The sequence below is a fragment of the Colletotrichum fructicola genome (assembly GCF_000319635.2).
Source record: "Colletotrichum fructicola Nara gc5 chromosome Unknown KSG_Nara_v1_contig02, whole genome shotgun sequence".
In the NCBI taxonomy this organism is placed as follows: Eukaryota; Fungi; Ascomycota; class Sordariomycetes; order Glomerellales; family Glomerellaceae; genus Colletotrichum; species Colletotrichum fructicola.
The window spans coordinates 166,779-181,268 of NW_027094052.1; the positions used below are offsets into that span (position 1 = coordinate 166,779).

At 56.1% G+C, this 14,490-nt stretch overlaps 4 protein-coding genes across 4 annotated transcripts; 1 reads left to right on the plus strand and 3 right to left on the minus strand.

Moving 5' to 3' along the window:
* Positions 1-243: 243 nt before the first annotated feature.
* On the minus strand, positions 244-2,951 carry ecdB-1 (Echinocandin B biosynthetic cluster transcription factor ecdB; the record flags this gene model as incomplete). The annotated part of the gene is made up of 8 exons (XM_032031573.1): positions 244-487; positions 544-1,119; positions 1,174-1,335; positions 1,399-2,066; positions 2,130-2,205; positions 2,332-2,406; positions 2,514-2,542; positions 2,895-2,951. The coding sequence occupies 8 exons, from the start codon at positions 2,949-2,951 to the stop codon at positions 244-246; spliced, it is 1,887 nt and encodes a 628-aa protein (XP_031888967.1).
* Positions 2,952-3,867: 916 nt separating this feature from the next.
* On the minus strand, positions 3,868-5,867 carry CGGC5_v002710 (Lactose permease; the record flags this gene model as incomplete). Its single annotated transcript, XM_032031574.1, has 8 exons — positions 3,868-4,020; positions 4,078-4,872; positions 4,925-5,018; positions 5,073-5,210; positions 5,267-5,437; positions 5,488-5,534; positions 5,586-5,626; positions 5,687-5,867. The coding sequence occupies 8 exons, from the start codon at positions 5,865-5,867 to the stop codon at positions 3,868-3,870; spliced, it is 1,620 nt and encodes a 539-aa protein (XP_031888965.1).
* Positions 5,868-7,180: 1,313 nt separating this feature from the next.
* CGGC5_v002711 (Beta-galactosidase) lies at positions 7,181-10,426 on the plus strand (the record flags this gene model as incomplete). The annotated part of the gene is made up of 3 exons (XM_032031575.1): positions 7,181-7,760; positions 7,819-9,208; positions 9,271-10,426. 3 exons carry the CDS (start codon positions 7,181-7,183, stop codon positions 10,424-10,426), a joined length of 3,126 nt encoding a protein of 1,041 aa, XP_031888872.1.
* A 1,986-nt stretch (positions 10,427-12,412) lies between these two features.
* Positions 12,413-14,244, minus strand: MFS2-3 (MFS siderochrome iron transporter 1; the record flags this gene model as incomplete). The annotated part of the gene is made up of 2 exons (XM_032031576.2): positions 12,413-13,952; positions 14,015-14,244. 2 exons carry the CDS (start codon positions 14,242-14,244, stop codon positions 12,413-12,415), a joined length of 1,770 nt encoding a protein of 589 aa, XP_031888972.2.
* Positions 14,245-14,490: the final 246 nt, after the last annotated feature.

Below are 14,490 nucleotides of genomic sequence, written 5' to 3' on the forward strand. Positions count from 1 at the left end.
TAGAAGACAATTGAGGTTACATCATGTACACCATGTACATCATCTAATAAGAAAGAGAATAATGCAATCGGTCTCAGCATGCCATTCAGAAGAATCAATAGTGAGATTGACTATGTTTTCGCTTTTAGACAATGCTATTTTGTGATCCCCAACGCCCTTAACATCGCCCTCTCACTCATAACTCATTCATCAATGTCGCTCAATCACTCATTCAGTCCGCCTGTACGAGCCAAGCACGGACTTCTAACGCCTCCTCATAGAGAACGAGTCTCCTGCGTGGTATACCTCCTGTATGAATCGATCTGCATCGCTAATCATCCTGATGCTCTGGTCCACGCTTGGGGAGGTCGGATCTCCCATGACGGACTGCCAGCTCTGCAGAAGCTGCTTTAAATGATCACCAGCTCCAAGCACATCAGAGGGAATCATGTCTTTAAGTTGCGGGATGCGGCAGGCTGCAAGCAAAACAAGCATTGCACCGGCCATCCTACACGCGCGACACCTTATTAGCTGGATTTATCCGTATGAGGTATGAGTACTTACGAGAGCGAGCAGATCCACGTATCTACCAGAACCGTCTGTCCAAACCCCCTGAGGTTGAGGATGTGCAACAAACAAGCATCCAGACAAGCCTTGCAATTATTCAAAGAGTCCTGGTTGATGAGGAGCTCAGAATTTGCCTCGCCGCGACCAGCCCTGCCGCTCAGCATCCACATCAGATATGGCCGGTATATCACACTCCGGCAGGTGAGGTATCTCTGCCGTAAGAACCCGCCGTGTTCTGTCGGAGTGCTCTGATTGCCGATGTGATTGAAGCCCACCTCAAACTTGAAGGCGGCCGGGAGGACATCGCGCCACTCGTCCAGTTGGTGGTTCAGCTCGGCCACAACATAGGGGAAGCGGGTGTGGTCGAGGGCGGTGCCGGTGTCGCGTGCGTAGAGGAGCTGGTGGACGCGATTGAGGAGGCGCCGCATTGAGATGCAGGCGAGGAAGTACAGCGAAGACTTCTCTTCGACTTTGCTGTCACGATGGGTATTGTATTGGCCCGGCAGGGCCGTGGAAGATTCGATGCGGGCGATGCCTGACTGAGGCAAGCCATTGAGCTCGGCGAGGTAGTCGCTGGATCACGTTAGTTAAATTTGGCAGAGGCAAGGCCGGAAGGATGGCTACTACCTCTCCAGAATATAGCACGACCAGAAGATTCTGCGAATGCGTTCCTGGTCTTCTTCCGATTCTGATTCCGGAGAATAAGACAGCAGTAGGAGACACTTGGCGGAGGCTGCATTGATGTACTCCCATGCCTGCAGCGGCCGACGGAGAAAGGCAAAGTACATGCTGCGAGACCAATCGGGTCAGTTCCTGCATGAGATTTTCGCCAAAAAAGGGATGGGCGCTTACGCTGTAAAGAAGAGGCAATGGGTTGCAGTGCTGCCCACATTAGTGTGTACGACGTGCAGCTTCTTCAGCACGCTGTCAAAGTACATGTCGCCCATGGCCCGTCTGGCGAGCCTCCGCTTCCGCTCCTCCTCGCTCAGTGTCGTCCCGGTGGTCAGGCCGGCAGTGACTTGACCTGCACAGCCGAGTGCCATCGTCAGGAGTGCCAAGCACACGAGGATGCTGTCTTCTTCAGGGATCCCATCTGAAATCAGCTTCCGCACTTGCGCGAGCTGACCGCAGGACATAGTCGGGTACCAGAAGTTGATGGTGAGCTCGAACGACTCGATGATGCCATCAATCTCCTCGGCGGTCACGTACGGGTACATGACCGTTGAGCGTGTCTTGACCACGGGCCGCGACTGCTCGAGGTGGAAGATGGAGACGTAGTCATCCTTCATGCTCGGGAAGGCCTCGAAGTGCGGCCATTGGAGGATGGACTCGGTGGTGCTCGTGTGCATGGAGTCCAGCACGGCGTTCTCGTAGTTGTTCTGGTACAGCGGCTCGGAGATGGGGGTGCGCTGCGGGTGGTGGATCTCGTTCAGGGGCGAGCCGGAGAAGGACCCGCGCGAGGCCGAGCGGAGGGCCGGCGAGACCACGGCCGGGCGACTATCGGTGAACGGCGGCGCGCCCTTGAAGACCCCATCGTGAGACGGGTTCGGTGAAAAGTGGAACGAGGAGGCGGCGGGACTGACGATGGTGGCCTTCATCTCGTGGAGGAACTTCTCCACCCTCAGTACGCCCTCGAGGATGAGGTCGCTCTTCCCGCGTCTGAGGACATGCAGCACATGAATGGTCAGAGCTTGGTCTCCTTTGTCTCTTCTCTTCGCGCGAGTCCCCGGGTGCGCTTGATTCGCCCGCCGGGGATCACGGCGCCGACAGCCGGGCGGGACTTACGAGTTCGCCTCGGATCCATAGGTGCATTCCTGCTGCGATGCAGAGCACGAGGCACATGGCGTGTTGCCGTTGCATCTGGGCGAGACATCGTTAATCTTCTCTTGTTTCCTGCAGATGGCGCGGACCCGAGAGTCTGGGACGACCTGGGCCTGGTTGCTTGGCCTTGGCCTTGCCGCACGTACCTGATCTTCCTGGCGCGGCATGTATCGCACTGCGGGACGTGACGTCGGTCAGCTTCATGGTTCTTCGGAGAGATTGCCGCTCGGTGCCAGGGGAGGTGCCATTGCGGCTGCTGCTAGCAGGATGGATGGCGTTCTCCACAGGTGGCAGATCATGGGGATGACAAAGTCGAGGATAAGCGCCGTTGTGCGCATGCCATTCCGAGTGGAATTCGAACATCGTGAAAAACCTGGCATTCTCGTTCTTTGGTGGTGGTCTAGACCCGAGTCTGTGCTGGGCATTTTGTCTCTCCCCCGAACACGGCCCGTAGCGACAACGCTTGGTTACGAACACCACAAAAGACAATTACTGAACATCAGATGAGACGATTAAATACAACTTACGGCATGGCTCGTCCTCAACCTCTTCCTCGACGGCTCAGTAATCGACTCATTGTCCATCGTCTCCATTGAATCAGTCGCAATCACGGGGTGGCAGGCATGGCGTAGCACCCAGTTCGGCCGTTGGAGGTCCTTCGATCCGAAGCGGACCGAGTGCAGAAGGCACTGGAGTTTGCAAGTGGGAAAATAAAAAAAAGAATGGATGCACAAGGGGGCGCAAACGAAGAATCCTGGCAGAGGGGGGAGGAAATGCATTGGATACATATGCAAACCCACGTGTGGTGCGGGGGAGACACGCTGTGGAGAAGGGGGTGGGCGGGAGAATTGGAGAAATTGGACGGGCTTGGCCCAGGAGGGAAGCTTTGAGGGGAAGCTAATTACGCGCTGCCTCGCTCCGCCATTCCCCGACTGCTTTCACGCGGTGAAGGTGACATTGGACGATGCTGTCGCTGGGGAACTGTCCGGGGATGTAGCCGTTCGAGGAAAGGCGGGCTGGACGAATTGGAGAAAACGCATGTGATGTCAGCGCTTGGCGAAATTGCCGGACGTTATAAAGCGATCAGATGTTCTCTTCTTCATCGGTTGTGACATGGAACTCGGTACGGGAGTTTTGCTGTTGTTGGTCATGATGGTGCCGTCCTAGAGTCTGGTCTCACTCTTGCAGGAGGGCCGTGCCGCTCCAATCACGAAGCCTAGGCGGGCAAGGTTACCCCAATTACCCAATTATCCACCAGCGCACAAGACCTCGGCCGACATGCCAATCTCAGTTATTTCGTGAGAAAGGTTGCAGATTTCAAGATATTTCTGGACGACATTGAGCACTGGGAGTATTATTATTTATGTGTACGCTAGCTGCGATAAGAGGCATGTGAAGCGGTACTGCGGATTGGCCCGGGCATCGGACCGGGCCCCGAGCCGGTATCGCCCCACAAGCATCGCCAAACCCGGGCCGGGGTGGGTCCTCAGACGTGGGTCCTCAGACACCGGCCAACTTCTCGTCCACGTTCATGGTGTTCAGCACGGTCTGTGCGGACCGCTTCTCCAAACTCTTCTTGACAGGGTTGGGAGCACTGAAAACCTCCTCCAATTCCTCCAAAGTACGGTCCTTGGTCTCGGGGAAGAAGAAGTACTGACCAAACAGTTAGTGATGCAACGTTAGGGTGGCTGCAATAGAACAGGTACTTACAATGAACACGGCCTCGAACAAGTCCCAGAAAATGAACACAATGTAAAAGTAGTACTTGATGTTGAGGAACGCGGGTCCACTGGCGTACTGGATGATGGTGCTTCCGACGGCACTGGCAAAGTTGCCGACGGCAGTGCCCTTGGCGCGGGTGGCCGTGTTGAGGGTCTCGGCAATGTACATGCTTTGGAGCGGTGTCCAGCCGAAACTGAAAACGATTCCAAAGATGTAAATGAAGGCGATCGTGGTGTTGGCAGCTGCCTCGTTGCTGGCGTCCTCCGTGGCAAGCTTCGAGGTTCCAGTGATGATGGCGAAGCAGAACGAGCAGAAGATTATGGAGTAGATCAAGAGGGGCCGGCGACCGACGACATCCGTCATACGGGCTCCAGCAAGGGCAGCTCCAAAGCACAGAATGGGGTTGATGGCGTTCAATGCCAAAACCTTCTTCTCGTCGTCGATGCCGGCGTTCTCTAGCAGAGCGGTCATGTAGTAGGAGCTCAGCGAGTTGCCAGACACCTGTCCAAAAACAGCCATGCCCAAGACGCAAATGAGTCTGCGACGAGCCGAGTGGGTGTTCCAAAGCTCGCTGTAGTCCCACCACTTCTTGTCAGACGCGTCGGTCCGGATCTGCTGTGCCATTTCCTTGAGCTGGAGCTGCACGATAGGGTGATCCATGGAGCCCTCGCCGTGGTAGGTCGCAAGGATCTTGGCGGCTTGTTCATGCTTGTCGTTTGCCATTAGCCATCGAGGAGACTCGGGGATGAAGAAGACGCCGACGCAAATGATGCCAGAAGTCACCTGGATTTCTGTTAGGGGAACTGTGGGTGAGGGTTGAAGAATGGGCACCAACCATCTGAATCCAGATCGGGATACGCCAGCCACCGTCATGTTCGATGTATGAACATCCGTAAACGGTCCAAGAGGCGATGATCGAGCCGACATACCTGGTACCATCCAGTCAGTACGCAGCAATGAACGCGATCGCTCCCAAAACGTACCAAGTGCAGTTGTATACACCCGTAATGGTTCCTCTCCACGCTGGGTGGGCCATCTCGGATACATAGGTGGGAGCGGAGACGCAAACGAAGCTGACGCCGAATCCTAGCACGAAACGTCCGGCAAGGAATTGACCGGCGCTGGAAGCCATCAGTATGCTGCATATTGCAATGCGTCGGTGGGTACCTATTCTCACGTCTTGGTGGGGGCCTGGATGCAGGTGCCGATAATGACAATCAAGCTGCCGATAAACATGCCCCATCTGCGTCCGAGATAATCGTTCGTGGGTCCGGTGAAGAAGACGGCGGCGACACTGCCGATATTGTACATGGCAAAAATGATGCCGGTGCTCTGATCGACCGTCTCCCTATCAATCACGTTAGGTAGTTTACGAAAGTCCTGGTGGGGACTACTGACTTGTTGAAGTAATTCATGTACGACTTCATGCCGTTGAGGCCTCCCATCTACTGTGTGTTAACCATTGAGGAACTTGGGCTATTTGCGATAGCACTCACGAGAGAGCCATCGTAGCCGTTGAGAGCACCGCCAAGGTAAGCTAGGTACAGGTAGTTAGGAAAGCGCATCCTTGAGATATTCGAAGCATGGCACGACGCACCGATGATCAGAATGCCGTAAAGACGGAACATGGACTTTGTCCAAGGCGAGTACTGGCCTTCCTGGGACTCGTGGGCGATCTGGACGGCGGCATCGACATGGACCTCTGGCGAAGTACCGGCCGGGCCGGGCCTCTCGGCGACGTGTTCGCCGGCCGCCATGTCGGACTTCTCGGCGGACATTGTGGATTGAGCTGCAAGATAATACCAAGTACCACTCTATGCGTAGGCAGACCAACACGGGCTCAAACCAAGTGGACCAAGTGGTCAGGAACAGTGGAGAGACGTGGAGAGATCGAGTCTTGGATGGGTTCCATCGATGGAGACGAAGGATGGAGAGGGCGATAACATGGCCCTCTTAAATGCTGCGACGACCAACCCCAGCCTGTTCAAGACACAAGCTCTCCCCGCATTCGGGCCATCAGATCATTCGAAGAAGGTCACAAAAAAAGAAGAAAACCTGGGGTGTCAAGAGTCACGGCCGACCATCAGCCCGACAACACGGGTGCGCTTGCAGTTGTCGGCCCACATTAGCCGGGGGTCTAGACGGAATTCGATCTGGGGTAAAAAGACAAAAGAACTTTCCGTCCGTTGGAACATCAGACTAGACGAACAGGGTCTGCAGAATGGGATGGACGGAGGGTTGGAGGGTAAGGGACAGGGGAAGGGAGTGAGATGGATGGTTGGGGGGGGTTCGGGGGTGTGAGTGTGTGTGTGTGTGGCAGATGTTGCAGCGGTGTTAGCCCCCGAGGTCCAGTGGTCCTCTGCTGCGAAGGTGCGGGGCCGGCCCCGACTTCCCCGAACCCACCTAAGGAGTGCCCACCACCCCCGGTCCGGGGAAGCTATGCCCCTTGTGGCCTTGGACTCTACTGCATTGTAGGTTGGTGCGGACCTTCTCCGACGAGGGGTGGAGGGGTAACGCGAAGACCTCCACTGCATGCCTTGCGAAGAGGTATCTCTCTCGGGGTAGTTTCCCTCGTTACACCGACCACCCACCCGCCTGGCCGCCTGACTCGGAGCTACCCCGAACAGAGCAGAGCAGTGAGGGGCAGCAACTTGCAAGAAGCACCCGTGGACCTCACACTCACTCTGCACCGGCCTGCAGTTGCCCCACGTTCACTCGTCATACCTTAAGGTACCTATGGCGGGACAATGCTGCTTCACGAGAGCAAACTTGCAGATTGGATGGATAGCAGTCCCTTTCCCCAGACACGTTACTTCGCGTGGAGCTTTGAGCGTGAATAAATAACCCTACGACCGTGGGCTGCCGGTCGACTTGTTTGCCCTCTCCCTCCTCCTCCTCCTCCTTCGTTTGTCTCCCTCTCTCTTCTTCGTCCTTGGCCGTCGTCTCCATCGTCGTCTTCATCGTCGTCTCCATTGTCGTCTTCGTCGTCGTCGTCGTCGTCGTCGTCGTCATCGTCCTTCCTCTCTGACACGCCCTTGGCCGTTCAATCCGTCTACCAAGCCATCGTTACCCCTCCTCCGAAACCGCCACGATGGCCCCCCAAAGCTTACCCCTCCAAGCAAAGGAGGGCGTGCACGACTACGAAAACCCTGAGGTGTTCCGTCGCAATACCCTCCCTGCTCGCGCATACTTCATTCCTGAGACCTCCATACTCCTCAATGGCGTTTGGGACTTCCACTACGCTGGCACTCCTGGCGAGGCCCCGTTGCCCGACGACAAGGACGACAAGTGGGAAACCATCAACGTCCCCGGACACTGGCAGCTCCAAGGCCATGACTACCCGTGGTACACCAACACCCAGTTCCCTATCCCCGTCGACCCGCCCTACGTTCCCAGCGAGAACCCCACCGGCACATACAGACGCACCTTCCACGTCCCCTCCACATGGGACGAGAAGTCTCAATTGCGCTTGAGATTCGACGGTGTCGACAGCGCCTATCACATCTGGGTCAACGGCGTCCTCATTGGTTTCGCCCAGGGCTCGCGCAACGCTTCCGAGTTCGACGTCACGAGCATTCTCAACCGGGATGGCCCCAACGAGGTCTTTGTGAGAGTCTACCAATGGTCTGACGCCACCTACATCGAGGACCAGGACCAGTGGTGGCTTTCCGGTATGGAACCCTTACCCCTGCTCATGTCCTCTTTCTTTCCTCTAACCAATTGGCATAGGTATCTTCCGCGATGTCACCCTCTTGGCCGTGCCTGAGCCTTCCAGAATCGAAGACTTCTTCCTTCGCACCGACCTAGACGACAAGTACGAGAATGCCACCCTTCTCGCCACCGTTGACGTCAAGGCCGCCGAAAAGGGCACCGTCAAGCTCACTCTCAGCGAGCTGGGCAAGAACGGCGGCGCCGTGATTGTCACCAAGGAGGCTGAAGTCAACGCCAACGACTCCAAGGTCGAGCTCAGCATCCCCGTCACAAACCCCAAGAAGTGGACTGCTGAGACGCCCTACCTCTACCGCGCCGAGATCACCTTCGCCTCTCATACAGTCTTCCAGAACATTGGCTTCCGCAAGGTCGAGCTCAAGAACGGATTGATCTCTGTCAACGGTACCCCTATCCGCATCCGCGGTACCAACCGCCACGAGCACCACGCCCACTTCGGTCGCGCTGTTCCCCTCGACTACGCCAAGCGCGATCTTCTCCTAATGAAGACTCACAACATCAACTCCCTGCGATGCTCACACTACCCCCCTCATCCCAAGCTCTTCGAGCTTGCCGACGAGCTCGGTTTGTGGGTCATGGACGAGGCCGATCTCGAGTGCCACGGCTTCTACGACTGCATCGCTCGTCCGCAGGACGTTCAGGAGGAGGCCGACTACGAGGAGCGCAAGGCCGTCACCTTCCCCAAGGCTGGCAAGTACACCAGCGAGAACCCCGTCTGGCGCGAGGCCTATCTTGACCGTATGGTCCAGCTGGTTCAGCGTGATAAGAACCACACTAGCATCATCATGTGGTCTCTCGGTAACGAGGCATTCTACGGCGAGAACCATAAGGTCATGTACCACTACGCCAAGAAGTTTGACCCCGGCCGTCCGATTCACTACGAGGGAGATGTCAATGCCGAGACCGCCGACATGTTCTCTTACATGTACCCTCCCATTGACCGCTTGACGCGTCTCGTCACAACCGAGCAAGTCAAAGAAGATGGCAAGTTTGACAAACCAGTCATTCTGTGCGAGTACGGACACGCCATGGGCAACGGCCCTGGTGGTCTGGACGACTACATTGAGGTTTTTGAGAAGTTCCCTCGTCTCCAGGGTGGCTACATCTGGGAATGGGCCAACCACGGTATCTGGAAGGAAGATCCCGACGGCAAGAAGTACTACGCATATGGCGGAGACTTTGGCGAGCGTCCTCACGACGGAACCTTCGTCATGGATGGTCTTCTTCACAGCACCCATGACCCTACCCCTGGTCTGATTGAGCTGAAGAAGGCTTACCAGCCTCTCTCCCTCTCTGTTGAAGAGAACAAGCTCGTCATCTGGAACAAGTACGACTACGTTGGCGTCGACCACCTCTCCGCCTCCTACAAGGTGGAGGAGTTGGGTGAGAAGTAAGTCAACTACTACCTACGCCTAACGCACCGAAGCCAGATTACTAACGATTGGACCATAGCTCTGCTCTCCTCGCCGCTGGCAACCTCGAGGTTCCCACGATCGCCGCTGGCGAGACGGCCAAGGTCGATCTGCCGTCCTCCCTTTCGAGCATTAAATCTGACAAGGAGGTCTACATCACCATCACCTTCCGTCTGAAGGACTCTACCAACTGGGCGGAGCCCGCTCACGAGATTGCCTGGATTCAGCACAAGCTGTCCGGCGTCGCCCTCGTTCCCAAACTCGGTCACGATACGCTCAGCTCCAAGCTGCAGGTCAAGCAAGTTCGCTCAACAGCAACCATCTCCGGTTCCGACTTCACCTTCAGATTTGACACAGCCCGCGGCTACCTTACCTCTTGGACTGCCGCCGGAGTGCCGCTCCTCGAGAAGGATGCGTCCACTAATGCCGCTATTTCTCCCAACTTCTGGAGAGCCCCTACCGACAATGACAAGCCCAATGATGTACCCTACTGGGTCCGCTATGGCGTCAACGCCTTCGACAGCACTCTGCGTTCTCTCAAGATCAACGAGTCTGCTGAGAAGGTGGAGATCATTGCAACCACCTACCTCAGCCCTCGCATCTTGGATTGGGGCTGGAATACTGTGACCACCTATACTATTGACGCTGCCGGTCGTCTTACCATTGCCGTCGACCTGAAGCCAAGAGGCATCAAGCCTACGCACATCCCCCGCGTTGGTCTCAACCTCCGCCTGCCCAAGGCTCTTAACAACGTCAAGTACCTCGCCCTTGGCCCCGGCGAGTCATACCCCGACAAGAAGTCCAGTCAGCGCCTCGGCGTATACCAAACGACCGTTCCGGAGCTGCACCAGCACTACGAGGTGCCTCAGGAGGGCGGCAACCATCTGGAGACCCGCTATGTAAAGCTCACCGAGGGCTACGGCCGCGGTATCCGCGCCACCCCGGCTGATGCTGCGCTTTGGTCTGAGGAGGAGTGGCGCCAGTTCAGTTTCCAGGTCAGCCACTACAAGACCGAGACTGTCCAAAACGCCGCGCACCCGTGCGATCTCTTTGAGGAGGACGCCACCCTCCTGCGTCTTGATGCCCGCGTTGCCGGTGTAGGCACCGCCGCTTGTGGTCCTAACGTTCGTGAAGATCTCAAGGTGCATGTAGGAGACTTCAAGTTCGCCTTCGTGTTGGAGCGCGTTGGATTCTGATGGGCCGATGATGACTGAAGCGAAACTTGGCTAGAAGGGCCGCCGAGCCCTATGAATGTTCATGGCTAGAACTAGTAATGGTACGAAACGTTATGATGATGCATCTCTGAGATGAATGACCACGTGACGACGACGATGACAGAGACGAAACGTCTGTGGAAAGCTGCCTGGTCTTGATGCTTCGGAGAGAGACGACAAAGATGCCATCCACTTTTTTGCGTGAAGGACATGACTCGGCGTTCGGGATGTGCACAAACACTACTTGTGTTGCCCCGCACTGCACGACGGCAACACAAGGACATCTCGTCTCCGGGATTTCCGCGACTGGCCGGTTGGCCCAATGGCAAGGCGTCTGACTACGATCTATCGTGACATCAGGAGATTCTGGGTTCGACCCCCAGGCTGGTCAATTGTTTTTGTATTTTCACGTCATCTTCACTTTTGCGAGGCATGGAAGCAAGTTCCATGATACAAATGTGATCTAGGGTAGACTGAATTCTAAGGCCAGCCTAATGATAATGGGACGTCGACGTACACGTTTGACTCGAGCTTGCACAGACAGGCTTACGAACGCGAACGCGCACTGCTTCTCTGAATCGCCTGCGCATTTGCAATTATTTGAGCAGTGCGGGCTGCCGCATGTTCGTATGCCCAGTGTTCGACCAACCATACTGTGAATCCAGTGACAGCCGCCATTGTTTCCCACCTCTCCCCGAAAACGCCAATCAGCCCTGTTCCGAAGAAGGTAAATTTGAGCCCCGCATTTAACATAGCAACGATCTCGCCGCCGTCGGAGCTGTGACCGACTGGTCTGTTCCTTCGCTTGCCCCCAGCACTGGGATTGAGGTTTGTTATCCGAACAAGCTCGTGTGCGGGTTGGCGTCTCCACCAATCGCGTGCCCTGCGCTCCTTGACCTTCGTCGCTCTCCATTCGAATGTCTCCGTCACCCCATTGATGTTCATCTTGAACGGCAAGCACTGGATGTTGCCGTCTCGGTCTCGCCTGAAGCGGTTGAGACTGGTGACTTCTTGATAGTACTCTTGCAAATCCCCAGCAGGGGGGAGCTTGAACAACAAGGGGCCCCATTGACTTCCAGAAACCATCGCCATTGAAGGGTTGTGTGCGTGAGGTCCGTCATGGAGGTCAAAATAAAATCTGTCAGATCCTCCAAAGTTGCTGGTCCAATAGTGGTGGGTTGTGGGAACAAAGGTTCCATTATGGCAGTGCACACTGAACAGAGGCCTATCTGGTGAAAGGCCCAGGAGGTAGTGTCCCTGTACGCGTCGGCGTCGCCACCGGTGTACCCTTGGTCCTTCCACGGAATAGCCGCAGAATGACGGCGGGAACTTGGCCAATGTTCCTGTTGAGCTGTGGGAATGGGACCTGTGGGGATGGGCACCGCCATCAACGCCGACGGCTTGCTCTTGGTGCGTGTTGTCACTTGTAGCCATGGCGTGTGTTGGTGGTGGCAGGTGCAGATACTAGTGAGGAAGGCCTAGGGTAGAGGCGAAGATGAAATAAAATACCACAAACGGTGGAAGAGAGTCAAGGAGATTGCTTCATAGGACTGGAGAGGTCGGCTGTAGGTTTGATATTGTGATGTGCGATGGAGGGAGAAGAAGGGCGGGAGAAGTGCAGCACAAATCAGGGATTACGTGCCTTCCTTAAGGTACCTTACCCAGGCAGGCAGGGTAGGATAGAGCGACTTTCCAGGCGCAGATGGTGCGAGGCAGGTAGGAGGTAGGTCCGAGGAAAGCCTCATCGGGAGCAGGACCGCTCCTCCCAACTGCGCAGCTGAAGATACGGTATGGCAGGTGCGTAAGGTAGACTTGGGAAGGCCGCCGCATCGGATGCGCTGGAGTCGAGTGCATGGAGGAGCACGCACTGCAATCCATAGGTATCTTCCACGTCTGCTTGCCCAAACATTGCTGTCTACCCCAGGTATCTCAAGGTGCTTTGGTTTCATACACTGGTACTGGAAATCATCAGCTGCGCCTACCGCCCTTGGCTTTCTTGACGTCAATATCCCGCCAGAACAGCACCGAAATCCACGCAGCCGCAAGAATGGATGTTCCAGCAATGAATATGACCCGCTGTGTCTCTCCATACGCCCGGTCGATCGCCATCCTGGCCTCGCTTCCGTCCGGGTACGAGGACTGCACCTCCAGACTCCCGTAAATACTGTCGAGCTTCGTGAGCTCCGACGAGGGCAGGTGCGCCGCCAGCTTCTTCCGGAACAGCCCGGTCCATATCGCTGTTGCGATGGCAGAGCCCGCCCCCTTGCCGCACGCCACGATCGTCGTCTCCACCGCCAGCAGAGCCGGAGTGTGCGCGTGCGACACGGCCATGAGCGTCAGTTGCTCGATCGGGTACATGACGCCGTTGCCAAACGAGATAAGGATCTGGCACAAGATCATGACACCGACGGATGGATTGGGGATGTGCAGGCCCACCATGAGGCCTTCGCCGAGGATGTAAAGGGGGACTCCGAGGAGGAGAGCGTAGTATTTGATGCGGCCGTTGTACCGCAACGCCACCCCGAGAAGCAGATTCGAGACGGAGGCGCCAACCATCTCAATGTTGTTGATGTAGGTGGCATTCGTGACAGACTGGTGGAACTCGACGATGAGCATGGAGTAGATGTATGCTGCGACCACGCCGTCGGACGTATACAGCGTTCCGGCCAGCAAGTTGGTGAACACCACAGTCCGGTCCGTGAGGAGGTGCCATGGGAGAAATGTGACGGGGGCGAGATACTTCTCATACATCAGGAATCCCACAATCATCAGAACGCCGATGACGATGAAGGAGATGATCATCGGCGAACCCCAGCCTTGGGACTGGTACGAGTAGATGCTGATTGCCAGCAACAAGAAGCAAAGACCCGAAGCCAGAAGCAGCAGTCCGATGACATCGAACTCCTTGCAGTAGTGAATGAAGTTCTCCTGCCAAGTCTGCTTGTGGATTGGCCTCGAAATAAGCCCGGCGTCCCGCGCCTGCTTGTCGTACTTGAACATCAAGTACAGCAGAGGCAGGGAGCAAACCGGGATCAGAATCGCCCAGATGCCGAATCCCCACCTGAAGCCGATGGTGTCCAGGACACTCTCTGCTGCCGGACCGCACGCCCATATCGACAGGAGCGACGGGGTTGCGAGGACGCCCATGACGAAGGCCCGGTGGCGCATGGGGATGGCATCGGCGATGAGGATTGTGAAGCTGAACTGGATGCCAAAGAAGCCAATGTAGTAAAAGACCTGCGCTGCACAGTAGGTCTCGACGTTCTGGCAAGCGGCCATCATGACAGCGCTGACGGTCGTGAATAGCACCATCGAGGCCATGCACTGGGGCCTTCCCCAGAGGTCCAGGAGCTTCGCATACGGCAGCTTGATGATGCCGCTAGTGACGTTGGCCACGACAGCCGTCGTTGCTGTAAGAGCATGCTGGCTGAAGTCGCTCGTGACATACGGGGTCAAGACTTTGAAAATCCCAGAGGAAAAGCCCAACGTGAAGTTGTAGAACCAGACGCTGGTGAGAGTTAGTCAAAGTGCTTATTCAAAAGAATTCTGGGGTTGAGAGATAAGGGTTACACTGTGATCAAGATAACTAGTTGGCGAGTGCTGAGAATCTGTTGAAGCGGTCCGATTTCCTCCTTCTCGGACTCCACCGCAGTGTCTTTCTCGGTGTCGTAGTCCTTTTGTTCGTCTTTGACGCTTGAGTCCTCGCTCGCCGAACCAACGGCGGTAGCTACCGACGGCTCCCGCTTTGTGGCGTTCTCCATCGTGGAGACCGCGCGGCCGCTATCGCAGGGGGCCGTCATGGTTGTCAAAGATTTGGCGAGCGCCCCTGCTTGAAGTGTGCTGACTCGGGGTTTGTGAGGGGGAAAACCGAGCAGGCGCGGCGTTTACAAGATCATGTCCAAAGAGGATTGTTCTTCAACCGGATACGAAAAAAATCCAAGTTCACGATAACTCAAAGAAAGAGATACGTCGCCTTGTAAGGCACAGCTTCGGCACTGGAAAGATTTTGACATGCCCCTGATTGCGGGGCTTTGACGCGTCGTACT